The sequence below is a fragment of the Typopeltis vanoorti genome, chromosome 12 (assembly GCF_054136105.1).
Source record: "Typopeltis vanoorti isolate ZY-2024b chromosome 12, IOZ_Tvanoo_1.0, whole genome shotgun sequence".
Lineage (NCBI taxonomy): Eukaryota > Metazoa > Arthropoda > Arachnida > Uropygi > Thelyphonidae > Typopeltis > Typopeltis vanoorti.
The window spans coordinates 35,446,710-35,465,299 of record NC_143560.1 but is presented as its reverse complement, the minus strand read 5'-3'; the positions used below and the strand labels follow the sequence as shown (position 1 = coordinate 35,465,299).

At 36.8% G+C, this 18,590-nt stretch overlaps 1 protein-coding gene across 1 annotated transcript in view; it reads left to right on the top strand.

The window, feature by feature from the left end:
* LOC150100690 (TBC1 domain family member 1-like) overlaps positions 1-18,590 on the top strand; it is a 342,041-nt gene that overhangs the window by 307,145 nt on the left and 16,306 nt on the right. The window contains exons 15-16 of the mRNA XM_090401806.1: positions 10,964-11,115; positions 16,762-16,854. Coding sequence (XP_090257932.1) covers positions 10,964-11,115; positions 16,762-16,854 — 245 coding nt within the window. The remainder of the gene's footprint in view (positions 1-10,963; positions 11,116-16,761; positions 16,855-18,590) is intronic.

Below are 18,590 nucleotides of genomic sequence, written 5' to 3'. Positions count from 1 at the left end.
GAAGTCTATTTTTCCGACGAGTTGGGGCTATTTTAGGGCTAAAAGGGGAATACTTGTAGAGTAGCCTATTGGAAGTACGCGACATGCGCTCTTTGGGTGGGTGGGGGGGGGGGGATGTTCGATTCACTTGTTAATGTGAGGAATGTTTTGTCGGAATAAGAGGGCTTTTCAAAAGAATATGAAAATTAGTCGACCTCTTATGTTGCAGGATGTTCCTTCCAGTAGCTAGACAATTTTTCATCGCTCAAAAACAGAAACCATCCGCAAAATATACGGTGAAATTAGACGAGAACATCAAGGTGCATAATGGATCTCCTTCGGATAACTTGAAGTTGAGTGTTGGTTAGTAATAATATAAGGAATAGGATACCTAGATTAATGCTGGAAGATTGCCTGCATAAGATCTGATGGGACTATAGGAAACTGGATTCGGGATGGGGAATAGTAATAAATAGGAATCTGATATCGGAAGGATGTCTAGGTGACCAATCCGGAAACTACTTCATAACCAGTACAGTACTTTCCAACTCAAATGATCAGCAGGGGCTATATTGGGGGGGGGGGGGAGTGATCTACTAGCTTATTAAGTATACCTATCTAATAGCTAGTAGATAGCTAACTAATATATAACTTTAACATGTATAATGTTAAGTTATATATTCACAAAATCTAAATCACTCAACGAGATTTGCACAAATGTACCTTGTTATTATTAATACAGCTTTTATAACATATTATGGAACATGACCTAGTGAGATCTTATAATCATGCGGAGATGAGATTTTTTTTCTCCAAAAGACGGACCAGATAGAGAACACGTGCAGTTAACAGATATAATATCCGAACTCGTGACTTATTTGCTTCAGGCGGAAATGCACTTGAAGCCATAAAAATAGTACTGGAAAAAAAAAAAACCGCAAAATATTCTGTTCCTGCAAGCAGCCTTTTAATTAATACAGAACCAAGAGACAGATGCGGAGTAAGCTCCGTATACTGTTATAGCACTGTCTCTTTGAAGAGCAGATTTGTAATTCCGATATTTGCCTCTGTGTGTGTGTAAATAAGTTATGTATTCAAGAATTCCTGATTAAGATTTACTCAACATCTGTTCTGTAGAAATTTATTATAGAACAATAACGTATTTGAATGATTTGAAATTCTTAAATTTTTCAGTTTGGGAGATGCGAAATTGTATTTTGAACTGCTAAGTAATGTATGTTCACATTTAGAGTCTCGAAAAAGGTGATCACTAAGAGTGGTTGTTTGAGTACTTAAAGCATTTTCTTGGCCTCTTTTAGGGTTGTTCCATCTTTAATTATTCTGGTCACTCCTTCAAGCGTGTTTCTCTTGTTCCGCATCAGTTGTTGTGTGTCAAGGACTTCTGTTTCTTCATTTAACAAAATTCTTAAACTCGCTGTTTATGTGTTTGGTTGAAAGAGATCACTTCATAACAGATAGGGGAGGACTCTAGTGACACGAAAAATACGGTAAAAAAAAAAGTTTATTAGAAAGCCCTAAGTTGCATTTAATGATAAAATCCTTGAGCCTAATTTCAAAGAATTGGCAAGAAAGTTGATCCGCGTAGAGTGCGTTCTTTATGTTTCTTTCTTGCTAGTTATTCTTAGTTCTTTTTTTAAAGAAAATCAATATTTTAATTAACATCACTGTTTTTTTTTTCTGTTTGCAAAGTCATTACGGAGAAAACAACTTTTCACCTTCTCTGTATCGTAAAATGAATGAGTCGCCCTACTCTAAAGTCCTACTTTGAAGGAAATCTAAAAGCGATGTATTATTGGTATGAATGCAAAGAATTATCTTGGTATTACATAAGATGAATCAGAAAAAGGTGTTGCACTTCCTTTAATTCGGCGATTTCCACGCTTTTTCAATAATCACTCCATCAAGATGGACGTTCACGTGAATATAAACGCCCCAACATCTAAATACATGCTACAATATCATGGTTCGAATTTGTGTATTAGTAACTCTGCCTTGGTACATCTTGCTGGTTAAAATATCTGTTAAATTGCGAATTTAGCCAGCAAAGGTTGGTCGATTGGTACTCTGCTACTAATGGCTCGCGCAAAAAGTTAAGTAAGTTTGAGCGCGGTTAGTAGTTGGAAGGGGCTATCGTTCGATGCTGTTGGCACACTCTCCCTCGATGAGTCTTTGGACTCCCTGGAGGTGTTGCATAATAATAATTTCAAGCGTAGGAATGAGGTTATCTGCTCAGTCGGTGATTGGATGTCATTCTTGTTGACGAGTCAATTGACACGTTGCCTTAAAGTAAACGGGGAAATCCAGACAGGAAACATTTCGTATGAACAGTACAGTTAGAAGTTCTACTGGATAATGTGCACAATTTTTCCGAGAAAATGTTCCTAACGTATCCCCGAGTAACTTGACCAGAATCAACTTTAAAAGATTTTGCTTGTTAGGTTGGGACTGTATGCAACATCCACGGGTTTTACATCGATGTGGTCATGAAAAGTTTTGCTTGCAGCATTTATATTTTTCGTTTTCTACCTGCATTGTCCGTAATGGTTAGTACTTAACAGACGAGAGCCATCAGTTCAAGGGCATGTTCGTCCTCCAGGATCTGGGCTTGGCTCTCTTACACCCACGCTGCTATGATCGTTTGTTTTCCATTCCCCCCCCCTTTTTTTTTCTTTTACTTTCCTCCCTTGTCCGAAACATGAAAATAGCCACGCCTTACCTCCTGCCTCTCACCTGTTTCGAACGGTCACGTCGCGAAAATCCCTATGATAAGCAACGGAATACCCGATGCGATACGATCACACTTTAGCGCAGCACTATTAATAATTCAGCTGCAGAATTGTTTTATTGTACAATTAGCGCCCTCTCAGTCGTGCCTTTGTTACTAATAACGGAAAACACGTGGATGTTTATTAGGGTTACAATGAGGCCATAACAGTCGCCAAGGGGAGGTCGAAGCACTTCTTAAGGAGTGGTAAACGATACTCATTTCACCTATCGTGAGTCTAGACCTTGCTCGTGAGCGTTCATTTGTATCTCTTTCTTCTGCGCTTGGGGATAGGGGGGGGAGGAAAAGAAAAAAAAATTAATTTAAAGCAAAAACAAAACAACGATTTCTGCCTCCCACAAAGAGTCCGGGACAAGACCGTGATCAGGAGATTTGAAGAAATACTGAGCTTGTTGGCACAACGAGGGTGGCCACCGCCCATTGTCGGCGATGTCGGCACGCGCTGCGGTAAAGGATTGACACGTGAGATTTGGGGGCCGAGCAGGAACTGGTTTCCGATTAGCGAAATAAAGTGAGTTTGCTAACACACACGCGGCAATAAAAATCTTTGTTCCTTCGAAGGAATCTAATGTAAGTAATTGGATTATAAAACTTACACATGGGTAGGGCTAATGCCTCGTCTGGTCACGTGGCAACTAATCATGGTTGTGTTTGTAGATAATAAAAAAGAAGAAGGAAGCGCATTATAAACGATAGCATCACTTTTTCGAAATCATATCACACAGGTGTTGTATCAGCATCATTATCATAACGCATCGTCATTGAAAAACGAAGCGCACACTCTTACCTCCCTTTAGGAGGATTGTCCCTTCTCCCAGATGACATTTAAGATGCGAAAGGAACGCCGTTTACCGAAACACCATTCCAATTATGCACAAGTATAAAATGAGCTTTTTTTTTTTTAACAATCGTAATGTTATTTTAAACTTCGTCATTTCGTTCCAGTACGTGCGCGCGCACACACACTGACGATTGGTATTTATAGATTTGGTTATTGCATTTTTGTTCGTTCTGATTTTTATTGAAGATTTGTTTTTCATTTTGTTTAATTTATTTCCTTTAAATTTCGTTTAAACTCTATTTAAAAATAAATAAATAACATGTTTACTTAATTCTGGTCATTAATGATTATCAAATATTACCAATTAATCCCATTTTTGTATTATGAAATGTATATAATGCCACTGTATTCAAGTATTAAAAAAGAAACCGTTCCTTTGTCTGCTGTCATTTATTTATGTGTGTGTGAAATTAACAGTGTATGTTTCCTCTACGAAACTCTCGTTGGGTAAGGTTGGCCTTCAAAATCGTCATAATATATGCAAGAACTTCGCCCCACCTTTTTAACTTTGAAGTTGCTGTTTAAAAATCTCATAACTAAAATAGCTGTCATATGTAAAGTTCACTGTGGAGTTTAGAAATGACTATGTTATTAAGAAATAGCCAGCGATAAAAATGCACATAAACACTCATTAATAAATATAATAATCGATTGATTGAAACAGCTCGTTAGAAAATTGATTTCTAACCAGCTGTCGGGTCCATAAGTTAAAATTGTTTCGAACACTGCCTTATTTATATACAATTCCTTGAGTGCTTTCACCATTTTTTTCCCTCTTATTTCATATAAATTTATTCATTTAACATCTTACCATACCAGTTTTCGTAATTCTGTTTTTTTCCATTTCTCATATTTAGTTTTTCATCTAAATAAATAACTAGAATAGTTATCTTAAAAAACGTTGAAATTATGTAGTTAAATATTAAGAATGAGGAAGCAACAAACAGTATGTTTAAATGGAGAGAACAAAATAAAGTCTTCACATTTAGAAAGCGATTTGGAAAAGGTAGACATTTGAATTCAAAGACAATAAACGGTAATATTAGTGCCATTTCTCAAAGTTAGCTTTCAAAAATGACAGATTGGTTGATTTTTTGAGCTCCTTTAGCATTATTTTATCGTTAACTGTTTCATTAATTAAATGTTTTAGTGGTGGTGGCTACACTAGTCCAGGTGTTTGCAGCGTATAGCGCATAATATTATCCTTTTGACCGTTTCAAGAGCAGTAAGTTGAACTACTCACACTAATCATTACAATTTTATTTCGTGACACCTCCAGGAAATCCAAAGACCTACTCTACAGCTCTCTGTCTCCACCACTCAATCCAACGCCATCTACCGCCCACTACTAATACTGGTGTTTCCACAGACAACCACAAACATCCATGCCCACAGCGGGGTTCGAACCCGCAGCCTTTTGGCTGGAGAGTGGACATGCTAACCACTCGGCCGACTTTTTGATTTATTTATTTTTGTATCTGGTGTTCTACGTGTATTTTCATCCGTTCTTATCAATAATCGGTACGTAATAGACCTCATTTTTATGACATATGCCATCCTTTAATATTGAGACATAAACAGGAACACAGACGATTGTATGAAAAAAATCCGCCAGTTCGAATGACTTCATCGGTTTACTCTGATTCTGATGCATTGACTGTAAGAGAGGAGTATACTCTCAAAGAGTCATGTTCGACTCCTCTCTCAAACGCTGTTAGTTCATTCACAGAATGTAGTCATCCGAATCTGTCTTTGATGTCATTGACGTGGCGGAAAAATCGGGTGTGTCTTCCTCAGATAGTATATTGAAGTCCCCAGAAGAAATATAAGCCCTTCGATATAGACATTTGCCTGACCAGTATAGATGATTTTTATGTCATTAATAATTAATTCAGTACAGATTTTTTTATTTATATGTGGAAAATGTCAATATATTTTACTTAAGTTTTCACATTAGGTACAATTAATTGTTTTATTTCTAAATGGCTTAATTTACCAGTATTTTGAACGGAAAAAATCAAGAAATAACTGTATTGAATTAGTTTTTCAATGGGAAAATTTAAAGAAAAAAAAATTAAAGAAACATTAATAGCCTGTGGTGTATAAAGAGACCTGATATACTTTTTATTTATAACTTGACTTTTCGTTCATGGAAAGAAATGAAGATGTGAAAAATTCAAGTATAATGGAAACAGATTTATTTCAACGACATTTGTGCACCATTTTGTCACATGTTTTTTAACTTATAATTATGGAGTCCTCTTACCTCCTCCATTTCCTTCACTATGGTGTTCCCATAGTATTATTGTTCTCAAATCACTGTTTGAATCAGGAAGTATGCCACAGTGTGTTTCTCTGCTAATACAGAATTTAGTTTATACGATTGTTGATAGATATTAGATATAGACAGATATATGTATGTGTTAACTAAGAACGCGGCTTCTTCGTAATTTGATTTTTTTTTCTTTTATTCAAAGTATGTTTGGGAATGGGAAGTCAAATTTCTTCGTAATTTGACTTCCCATTCTTGGTGTACCAGCATGTCCCTGATTAAAGAAGTGCTTTCTCAAATCTACTCCTACACATTCGTAGGATTGACGCTGTTACTTCATTTAAGGCAAGTCTTGCTGCAAATTGCAGACACGTAAACTCAAATATTTAGATAATCCTCTGTTGTAAATATAAACCGTAGTCCAACAATGCAGAATCCCGAGTGTTCGAAGGAGTAGAATCCTTGCATTAAATTATGATAATAATAGTGGCAGCTCGTGGTTTTGTAGCAGTGGAGGCTACATCCACGACTACATGACAGGAGTCGTTAAATATTTATTTTAGTCATCACTTTGTTAAATATTAAGAACCCTGGTCTCTCAATTCAATATGACATTTTAAAAAAGGAAGAAAAATATGAATAATAAACTTCTTTTCAAGTTATCGATTGAAAAATCTGCATCACTTTATCAACAAAGTTTGTTTCATATGGCCGTGATGATTAATAAATAATTTGCTTATCCTAAGATCAGAAAACTATTAACTCTAAGGATTTAATTTAGAAAGGGATGGATGCGTGCTAGAATTGCACAGGCTAAAGGAAATTTATAATTTGCCTTTCATCTTCAAACATCTTACGCTATCAGTTTCGTTATTTATCTCTTTTCGTTATTGTTGAGCATATAGAAGAGGCATGGGATAGAGTTCAGTTATCGTCCAGGCTTTAAAATAGTCGAGCAGTGGTGAAGCCGGAAAATGTAAGAAGTTGGCTCCTTGAAAAGATGCTTAAAATAAAATCGCATGATTAGAGAGCCTAGAAAATGATGTGTCGATGGCGTCTTTTTCCCGATTTATGTACTCAATGTTCGCTTGATGTTTTTACTTCCTCGTTTCGAATGATCAACTTGGCTAACCGAATTATACAGTCGGGTCAGAGAATACTACTTTTCCAAAACCTATTTCGAAACAAATGCTTGATAATTCATTGTCTCTATACTATTACATAATTCAAGATGGTCAGCAAGCATTAGTCATTAGCTTAATGTAATTCATTAACTGAACTCTAGACACGGATAAGAAACTGTCAGTCTATGGAATAAATAATAATACACTGTTTCTTAAAAGGCAGTTTATTGCTAGGAAACCGTGTAATTCATACGTGCTACTAACCCTAATCCTTGATAATAGTAATCTGTGTTGATGTGTGCTCACACTGCCATCTTTTAAAAAGCGCTACCATAATATGGAAAATACGGCATTAAAAAAAGTGGTAATCTCTATATTCATGTAATTAGCACATAGATTGTTATCTTTTCTTTAGAAAATTGAAACTCTTTAGAAAGACGCATCGAAATATTGTGGTGCTGCTGACATTTTTATATGATGTATTATGTGAAGAGCGAGCCCTGTTCTTTTGTAAGGATTACAGTTCTCCAAGTCAGTGACGTCAGTTTTGATATGTCCACACTGCTAAAATGCATGAATCTTATGGAACTATTTGATTACTTAAAACTGTTTGACTAGTTAAACAAGGTTATCCTGCACTTTGTCGGTCATAACCGACATTATCCATTTGAGTAACGCCACTTTGAAGTCATATCTATATTTGGTTTTCACGTTTGGCCCTGTAACTACGCGTGACAGGGAGTTACCGGGCGTGAGGTGTGATCCCTCCCTTCTCTCTCTCTCTCTCCATCCTCCTTCGTGTTTACCCCACGGCAAGTAGTGACGGGGGAGGGCGGATAACCTCGAAGTGACCTGAATTGTTCGTAATACATTCCGTACACTACGAATTACCTGCAGGAAGGATCGCCTTGGCTACAATAATGATGTTAGTCACATTATGCTCATCCCAACCATCGTGCCGTTAAAGGTCGGTCGTAAGAAGGGAAGGAAGGTTATAAATGATCTGAAAAGAATCTTCGGCGATGTTTTTCGACGCATGTTAAATGGTGTGCAAAACTGACTACTTTTGGATACTAAAAATGTTCACTTGGTCGAGAGGGGAGCGATGATTTTTATTGCTATGGTGGGGGAAGAAGGGAGATAGCGTTATAAAGAAAAATTATTATAGAAAAATAAAGAAAAAAAAATTATAAAAAAATAGAACAATGAAATAATTTTATTAAGGGTAGCGACAATAACTTTTCAAAATGTGTCTCAGGAATTTAAAAAGTTGCTTTAACGAAAATATAAGTTTCATCGTATGTTCGTTAGCATATTAATTAATTTCACTTTATAATTGCATCGGCTGTAATCCTAATAACAACAGCCTGATGCAATTTTAAGTAACTCACCTTTAGACCTCTCTCTCTCTCTCTCCCCAACTTTCCGTTATCCTCTAAATGTCTAGAGGACTTCACAATGTTCTTCCATGAAACCTGGTCATTACCTTATAAAAGGTTCTGCCATTCTTTTATTTCAAATTGTCAGCGTCCTACGCACAACTGTTGCAGCGCATTCCTTAAACGGGGGAGGGCGTCTTCTTTCTGTCTTCCCCTCAGATCATTTGCTGTCTCCACCTGTTGGAAAATATCTGCCTTCATTTCCTGACAAAGTGTAAAAGGATAATAATGTTACATTTCTCATCATTGAACTGGTGTTCCTCTTATCCAAATTAAGTCCAGGAAATAAAATCACATAGGGGAAAAAATAATAATAATAACACTCCAGCAATAGCTTAAGTGGCATTGGATTCCAGCTGGAATCCAAGCTGCGAAAAATTAATTATCCCAAATTTGGCTCCACACATAGAACACGAAAATGTTGTGTGTACGAAGTAATTACAAGAAAGAAAGGAATCTACAACTATGTTTCTTGAAGAGTTGAAGCTTGTATTCTTTGGAGACAACGGAATGGAGAATACTATTTAAAAGTCAGGTATGTGAAATGAAGAAGGACGAGAAGTTGTTTCGGTGGCTTGATAATCAACGCCCATGTACTGAACTGTACATGGGCGTTGATTATCAGCTACCCGCGTTCGTACACGGTTAGAGGAAAGTGGAGGAATGGTGGTGAGTTCATTGGAGCAACATCCATGAAAAGACAATGCAGAAACCGAGGTCTGTGAGAAAGCGATTGGAGAGTCAGAGAGAGAGGGTCATCTGTTAGTGGTTCGTCACCCGAAATTTGAGAATAGTATGCTAAGATGCCGGGCTAATTTGGGATTTATAAAATGTAAGGAGTTAGCAGAAACGATGTATTGTTTAGAACGAAATATCCCTGAGTTTTTGGAAACTGAAGAGGCAATGGACATGATGTGTTTATGACGGGATAGGCTTAATGTGAAAATGAACTCAAGAAGAGAGAACTTATCTTGGTCGTTGAGCAAGACTTTATCGTTCTTTACTTTGGTCTTTCCTTCCCAAACGTAAGACAGAATTGTGCCTAGTGGCATTAAAATTTACTAGATCACCTTCTCCCTACTTCAGAAATATCAGTGTTTGGCATTAGCATAGAATGTGAATTGCAGAAGTTGGTTGATAGGAAAGGTGCAGGGGAAATGTTGTAGGGGTGTGAGGACTAGATTTTTTGCTTGGAGAGTGGTGAATGAGTGGAATGGATTTCCAGAGTCAGTTGTGAGTGCTTTTTCTGTTAATGGGTTCAAGAAGAGGTATGATAGATTGTGTCTCTCGCGATGAGTCTTCGGACTCCATGGAGGTGTCCGTATAATAATAATAGATCTTGACGCTTGAGTCATCCGAGCGCTATGAGGTTATATAAAACAAGAGTAATAGAATGTAGTGAACTGTTATCGGTAAAGCTATATGAGCCTATGTAGCTCAGTTGGTATAGACGAAGCCCCTTGGTCGGAAAGACCTGGGCTCGATTCCCTCCATGACGTGAGGAACCTTTATCTGGTCTCGTTTGACGAAAGGTGAGTTTAGCCGGTCTCATGTGGAGGTAGGGGGGTTTTTTCACCCGGAAACTCGGGTTTTTCGTCCCCCAGAACAGACAAACCTGCCCCGTGAACAGACACGAATCTACAATCATAAATACTTAACCCCCCCCCCATAAGGGGCTCAATTTGCCCCAATAGGGACGGGGGGAAAAGGGAGTAACGTCCCATGAATAGCATGGGACGTTACTGAAAGACGATCATTGATTATACAGAAGGAAGAGTATACATGAAAGCACAAAGCCTTTGAGTACTCCGGCATTAATGGAAAAATTAGACGAAAGGGATCCATCCATCATGACACTCAGAGAAGTAGCTTCAATCCACTTATAAAGGTTAATAAGAAGACCTTAAGATGGCATCATGATAAAAAGGCTGAGATGCCAGATACGATCACATGCCTTAGAAATATTAAGAATTATAATAGTTGAATCCATATTGCTGATCGCTATTTAACTGATGGGTCTCTAGGCAGTGAAGAAGCTGGTTGCTGATGATCTTCTCCATTTACATCCCCCCACAGCGTGCTAGGTAACAGAGAATGTTCCACATTCTAGCTAGTATTTATTGTAGGTAGTCTCATGTATTTTTCGGTCGATTTTTCTGAGTTGCACATTAAAAACCGTAGTGTCTTCCAAGAATCAACTAGAAGAAGAAGAAAAAAATAGAAGTTCTTCTAGTCGGTAATAGAATCGAACCCAAGGTCTCTTCTGCAGAATTAGCTCCGTGGGAATCAAAAAATCCTGTTTATATAGTTATAAATAAATAAATTTATAAATTACATAAATAGAATTTATGTTTCATTTTAATTATAAATTTAATAAACTAGCAAAACAATTGATTTTTATAGATATTTATAATTTATTTAGATGTTTATTCAGAATGAGTTCATGAAAGAAACATCTGTAAAATCCTAAACTCTAGAGTGAAATACTGTTGTTCCTTTTAGGACGCACATTCCCAAGCCATCCTTATTATAGCCAACCTCTAGGTTTCGGACAGCTGTCTCTGTTCAGCCTTCTGAAAGCCTACTCGCTTCTAGATAAAGAAGTTGGTTACTGTCAAGGTCTCAGTTTCGTTGCCGGTGTGTTACTTCTTCATGTAAGTATTTTTTCTACATTCTAAGACCCTAAGGAATCTAAAGTCATGCTTGCTTGACTGGCGGACGAGTGACATTCGGGTGAAGTTTAGGTGGTTTTTTTTTTTTTTATTGGTTTCTTATGTAATAACCAGACATGTTATTTTTAAGAAATAATCTGAAAAGGCATCAGCTTGGCAAATATTACGAACTCGGTTCATACCATAACATTAAGATTATTACAAAATTCAAATATTTAAAAAAAATAATAATAAAATAAAATAAAAAACCTCATTGGAAAGATGTAACACTAAATTACCTAAACAACCAATGACTTTCTTTTGGGACATAAAGCTGTTGTTTTTTTTTATTAAAAAAAAAAATCTCCAGTATAGTAATGGAAACAACTTACGAACGTTCTATTTTAAATTAATAAATCGTGTTAAAATACAAATGAAAGGAAATATTAAATGGCAGTGTAGTCCGTATAAATTTAATCGTGAGAGTCGGTTTAGTACAAAATTAAAAAATATATAAAAATAATTAAATTACGACGTGTAACTTACCAAAGCGGTAAGCTCCTTGAAGGGTAAATATATTAGAACGCAGTTATAATCTCGTCAGAATTTACCGTAACAACGTCAGATATTTACATATGTATATGTTTACGTATTTAATTTTAAAATAATTCTTAATATCACGGGATTTCTTATATATAAACCAGTCCGATGAAGAACAGTTTTACTGAATTCATTACGAAATCTTTGTTCAACTGAAACAAGTTCTTTCTATCTCAGACCTAATCACAGTTCAGAGAACACACGTAATTTGCAAAAATAACGCCACAACAAATAACAACACTAACACCAGACGAAATAAGGAATAGGAAATTATCTGTATAAATGAGCGAATGATTCTTAGTTTCACGTTCACATTCTTGTTTTAGTTTGAATTGATTTCTTACTAACTTATTAGTAGTAACATTAATTGAAGTCATATAGCAAGCTTTGTCGGTTATTATTCATTACACTCTTTTAACAGTATTAACTGACATTGCCATATACACGTAAGGGCAAAATAAACTATGAACTAATCACTTTATTAGCGGGAAAACCGAGGGCAAAAATTCTCGCATGCCATCTGAGATATACACTGCTTGGAAAGAAGTTAACGGACACCCCACATGGGCAAGGTGCATCGTGCACGTGTGTTTAGCCGGTATAAATTGAAGGAATGTGATGCTCCCAAGTCAGTGCAACTGACAGAGTTTAAATGAGGCGTTGTGATAGGATGCCATGTTGCAGGCCTGTCTGTTCTGCAAATTGTTGACATTGAGCAATCCAATCAGTCACTCACCAATCAGTAATACCATACACAGATGGGAGGACAGGAAATCAATTGCAGGTGCTACCCGCAGTGGACGACAAACTACACTCACTGAACGTCACCGTAGGGTGCTACAAAAGATAATATATATAAAACTCGCCATTCGTCGGCCGACACGTTGAATGCGGGGTTCCGGGCATCGATGGGAACACGAATATGCGCAAAAACATTCAGAACCAAGGTTAATAACATGGATTTCCATGGTAGGACCCCACATTACCCGAACCACCATATAGTGTTGTCTTCAGTGGTGCAAAGAGCGTGTATACAGTGGGACTTGGAAGCTTGGAAAGCTGTGTTATGGAGTGCAGAATCATGCTACATCCTCTACCGAGCAGATGGATGGGTGTGGTGGGTGTCCGGTGAACGTCTCTTACCAGAGTGCGTAATAACCCCAACTATGAAATTCGGAGTTGGTGGTGTGATCATATTTTTCTTGGTTTGGCTTCGGACCTCTGTTTGTGGTGCCAGGAACACTGAACTCAGAGAGGTATCTGGACAATGCAGTGCTTCCTACTTTGTGGCGTTTCTACGGAACTAACCATTATTCTTTCAGCAAGATAATGTGCGTATCATAAGGCTGTAACTGTGTGGTCTCTAGACATGGACATCACCACACTTGACTGTCCTCTGCACTCAACCCTATTGAACATCTTTGTAATGAACTGGAGCGTCGGGTGAGGTCAAGGGACTTCTGTCACAACAGTCCAGAACCTCATTACATGCCTACAGGAAGAATGGCACAAACCAAACTTCTCATTGATCGCTATTGTATGCTTCTGGAAAGTATGCTTTCCAGAAGCATACAATATACGCTGTGATGACTCAACTATAGGATTGTTGCAGTCATCACAGCGAAAGAAGGTCCTACATCGTATTAAGGTGGGCCTCAAGAAGCTGCTTGTTCTTCACACTATGGTGTCCGTTGACTTCTTTCCAAACAGTGTGTATACACACACACACACACACACACACACACACACACACACACACACACACACACACACACACACACGTGGGCCATTGGACTGAAAGTGAACTTCGCGCATTAACTTATCCAACATTTTGGAGACTATTAAGTCTTTAAAATGCTGGATAAATTAATACTTGTTGAGATTTAGGGATTGCTTCATTCCTGATACTGACTGCATAAATAGTCTTTCCGATTTCTAATGGCTTCTAAGTATACTGTTGTTTTCTTTCGTTTAATCCTGAATGATTAAACGAAAGAAAATCAATGAAAGAAAAAAAAATCAAGAAAGAAAAAGATCATCTGTTATCAGGCGGTTTGAAGCTAGAACTAGTTTAATCTCTTTGTGGACATGCATGTTTGTGAATGTCTTTTAGTGGTTGATTGATTTCAATTCCCTGTGAGACTCACTTCGAAGCGGCTCAAAGATTTCCGGATTATCTAACCCGCTTACGATACCCATGCACTATAAATTTAAGACCTTTCTTAGAGAGGATTCACAGAAAAATATATTAATAAATTTCCTGAAATTCCACTCAGTCGGTAAAGAATTACAGTCAATTCTCGACTTACATCGGGCTTCCGTTCCATCCGGCAGGACGTAAGTCGATATATTAAATCAACAGAGTTTAGGGGTTAGGGACTTAACCGTAATAAGTATAATGTCATTTTAATTTTTAAACCTTATTATAAAACTGTACTGTGCGTTACTGCCACTATAAAACAGTAGAATAAATACCGAAATCTTTCTCCATCATCGCATCTTCATTACCTTCCCTATGTGAAGGACCAGGTGGCTGCGGTTCTTCTGGTGTAACCTTTGTTTTTTTTTGATGAAAATGTCCGATGTGCTTTGCTTGTTCCTCTTCTTCTTTTCATCATAAATTTGTTTATAGCAAGCAAACGTAGCATGTACTTTCCGTTCTACTAATAAGTAGCGTTCGACATTGGGGTTCACGTCTTCAGCCATTTTGAGAACATCGCTAACTGCAAAGAACATTTCTGCAAGACACTGTGAATTTTTTTAACTATCCTCTTCTTGTTTCTCTTTTCGCTCTTCCTCTTCTGCAACATCTTATTCCTCCAGTTGGACCAATTCTCCGTTGGTCAACTCTTTAGGGACACTTTCTGTGTGGTTGAATTATGTTGTCATCATTCACTTCGAGATTCAGATTGTTTGCTAGACCCACTATTTCTTCACTCAATTTACAAAGGTCGTCATATTTTTCAAAACTTCCAAAATGGTGCACAAACTTTTTTAATGTCTTTTTCCATATGCCATTCATACACTTCGTCCCAAACTACAGCAATATTTTTAATAGCATGATAAATATTGAATGCTTTCCAGAATTGCCTGGTCATTTCCTTTAGTAGCAGAAATGGCTTGTGAAAAAGTTCTCCGTAGATAATAAGCCTTAAACACTGCAAGAGCTCCCTTATCCATCGGTTGGATCAATGAAGGCAGTGTTTTGAGGGAGAAACATGACCTTGATCTAGGGGTTCATTCATTTCGTATGGTGATTCAACGGCCGTGAGCCCCTTTTACGAGGAGGTACGGCACCACCTCAATATCCCCCCCCCCCTATTTTTATCCGGGATCGGCATGATAGCTGACAATTCAGACCTATGGATGGAGGGATTGTCTTAAGTATTCCTGATTATCCGTGCGTGTGTTCCAGGGCCGGTTTGCCTGCCGGTTTTTACTTTACCCTCGCTGGCGTCTTGTTAGAAAGTATAGTCGAAAATGTTTATTCCCTTATAGGATCACGGACGTAAGTCGAGGGATGACTGTATATTTATATCAGTTCGAATGGTTTTGCTAATAAAAATACACTGATTGAAACTAAAACTGAACCACATTGTGCTAATCTTTTTTTTTTTTCCCTAATAAATTGCATGCATCCAGATTGGAATTATTGGAAATGGTGTAATAACCAATTCATTGCCAAGTTGAAATCTTTTGTGCTCTTTTCGTCATTATTTCAAATTCCCTTTGTTTCTAATACTCAGTTATGAATCTTTCATATCTTTTGTATTGAAGGTATTATGAATAGCGTGCTTACCTCGCTTTGCATTCTTTTTTTAAAATAACTAAAGCTGTTAGAATTACGGGTCCATAATTAATACCTTGTTCTGAAATAAAAGTGTTGATCTTTGCTTAATTATTCTCAAAATACAAAAGAGAATGCAGTGAGAATTGTAATCATTCTAAAGAATCCTTTATTTTATTTTTTTTCCAAGCCATTCTGACTTTTTGTATGAACAGACATGTTTGCGCGGGCAAAAGTAATGAAACTATATATTGCACTAACCCTACTCTATATAGATAATTGAATAAAATTTGGATATACCTATTCAATTTCGGATCGTTTTTATTGGCAAATAAAAAAGGATCGGAAACTGAGTTTGAATCAATTTGGCAAATTGATTTAAACTGATGTTAATAATTCTATATTGGTTGAATGGAATTGAACGAAACTGGAATTTCGAATACGAAAATTTGGCGAATCAATTCAGTTTTGATTTCAATAGGACTAATTGGTGTGACAAAACATCCCGATATATGTCATAAACGCACTCGTAACTTTTGTCATCCCACACACGTCGGATTTTTACAAAAGTTTCCACTCGATCGAGTTCTTTGAATAACGAATATTTGTCACAGATATCTTGATAGTGCTCAAGAAAACAGCGGAAAGATTGATAATCGAAAATTCAACTTCGAATGAACAAGTTCGAACTGCATTCTAAATACTTGGAAGAGTCTGCAACTGTGATTTTGTGTTTAAGCATATCGGTCCGCTGCTTGTGCAACATGCATTTCGTTTTTAAACCAATTCTTGGTTCGTGACTGGTTAGCGGAAACTTTAATTTCGTTATTTTTTTTTATTTTATTCCTATGGTTTGATTTGATAATATTTTGGCCGGTTTTTTGCTGTAATTTGATTCAAAATTACTCCTGAAATTTATCATTTCAGTTGGACCATTTATCTTTTCAGTTGAAAAGAGCGTGCCACTTTGTATTGTGTATTCGCAACATAAACTGTATAAAATATGAATATAATCGGACTTAAGAAAAATGTCAAGGCAACAGAATTATAAAAAGATTATCGTAAAACAGTGTCCAAGCCAGGCTTAACTCATATAAACATGACGACTGCCATAAGTTACCACGAGATAACAATTGGTAAATGCTCTGTTTTTTGTTTTTTTTAAGTAATATATCTTAGAACCAAGGAAGTAGTTATATAACTTAAGGAGGAAGTTCGATGTTCTTCCATCTTAACAAGCGATCAAATTGTTCTAATTACAGATGACCGAGGAAGAGGCGTTCCAGATGATGAAACACATCATGTTCCATCTGAGTTTTCGTGATCAGTACAAGCCTGACATGTCAGCTCTTCAGGTGGGTGGAACTACTTTTACTACGCATTGGCTCTTAAGTATATTGTGTAGCGTTATCTCATCTTACTTGGTAATATTGCTGCGTCAACATTCGCATATGTGTGCGTGTGGATGGATGGGGGGGAAGACTTTAATGCCGTCAATTAAGAATGCGAAACTGGTTCGGTTTCTGTACCTCCCCAGAAGACTTTTCAATGTCTTTACTTGGACTTAATATTGCGAATTTTCTTTACACTTTCTTGGCATTTCTGTACTGAAAGTTTGTTTAATATCGCTTCAAAAGCCACTTATATTAACAGGATTTTTTTTAATAATTGGCTATTGAGAATATATTAGTCTCTCATCAGCCAAACTGATTAACTTCTCTTTCTGTAAATTTCTCAACGTTAGTACCCAAGTACTTTGAGAAAAAAACATAGTACAAGTAATTAACTGTAGAGTTGAACTATGCCTGCAGTTACCTATAAAATGTGGCGTCAGAGCAAGAGGTGAACATTTTGAATTGCGTGTGTGTGTGTGTGTGTGTACGAGGAAAGCCTTTGTAACTACTGTTTAGATGTTTGATATTGCAATACTATTTTCTTTTTAATTCTTATGCTATGTTATTTTAACCAACAACAATACTTCGTGGATTCACTGAGAATATTTCAACCGAAATTAAACAGCTCTAATATAGTTACGAAGACATCGCAGTATTGATTTATTATCTCATTATACTAATAAAGGAGTGATTAAAAGTAAGATATAAAAAAGAAAGGGGAAGACTAAGAATGCAGAAAGAAAGGGGGGGTGGAACTTATCAGATTATTGCTAGCAATGGCAGTTATGTGCATTGCATCGTGTTAAGTGACTTGTTGTCAGACTTCTGTTGACATGAACTGGAATACCGTAACTGGTTATTTACCTGTCAGAATTCCGACAATCACTTTGACATTTGATAGCCAAAAGACTACTTACGACTGTGTTTATTAAGACTGATGATTGTCCTTTTGATGTTTCGCGTATACATATTAAGCGCCTGTCGGTGTTTAATAATATGTATTCCCGAAACATCAAAAACACAACCATCAGTCTTAACTAATCTTTCAGCTATTAAATGTCCAAGTGACTGTCGGAATTTTGACAGACTGTGTTCCTGTTTATGCTGCACTTGGGTTCATAGGGAGACAAAATTTGCGAATAATTAAAGTAATTTTTATGTAAATTGATGCTCTTTAGCTAATATCTATAAAAAAAAAAAGATTTTTAATAAAAGAAGTTATTTCCAACACAGTTTAGTTTTCTCTTACGTTTGCACCATAAAAATATATAAAAAAAAATATATGTTTATGCTTGCTTTATGAATATTCTCATCTGTTTTGCGCTTGTGCATAGATCGAGGCTCTTCGCGTCCTAGGCAAGATTCCAACTCGGGTCTTTCCAAGCGAAACGCATAATCAAAACTGACTAGGCTACTACGGAGGCGCTTATGAATGTTATAACGTGTGTATATAAGCACCAATAACTACCATAGCGAGGAAATATAAAATTGAACGGGGGAAAGAATAATAGTGCCAGTTAGAAAATAATACCTTAAATGGAAAATTCTAACTATGCACTGAGGTTTTCAGAAAGATAGGTGAAAAAATAAAAGAGCACGAACCAAATGTCAAGGATGAGCGGACTGCGTAACTTAGTTATTCTAGTGTTCGAATAATTGATAAATCATTTGCTGTCACACTTCACAAAACTTCGGTT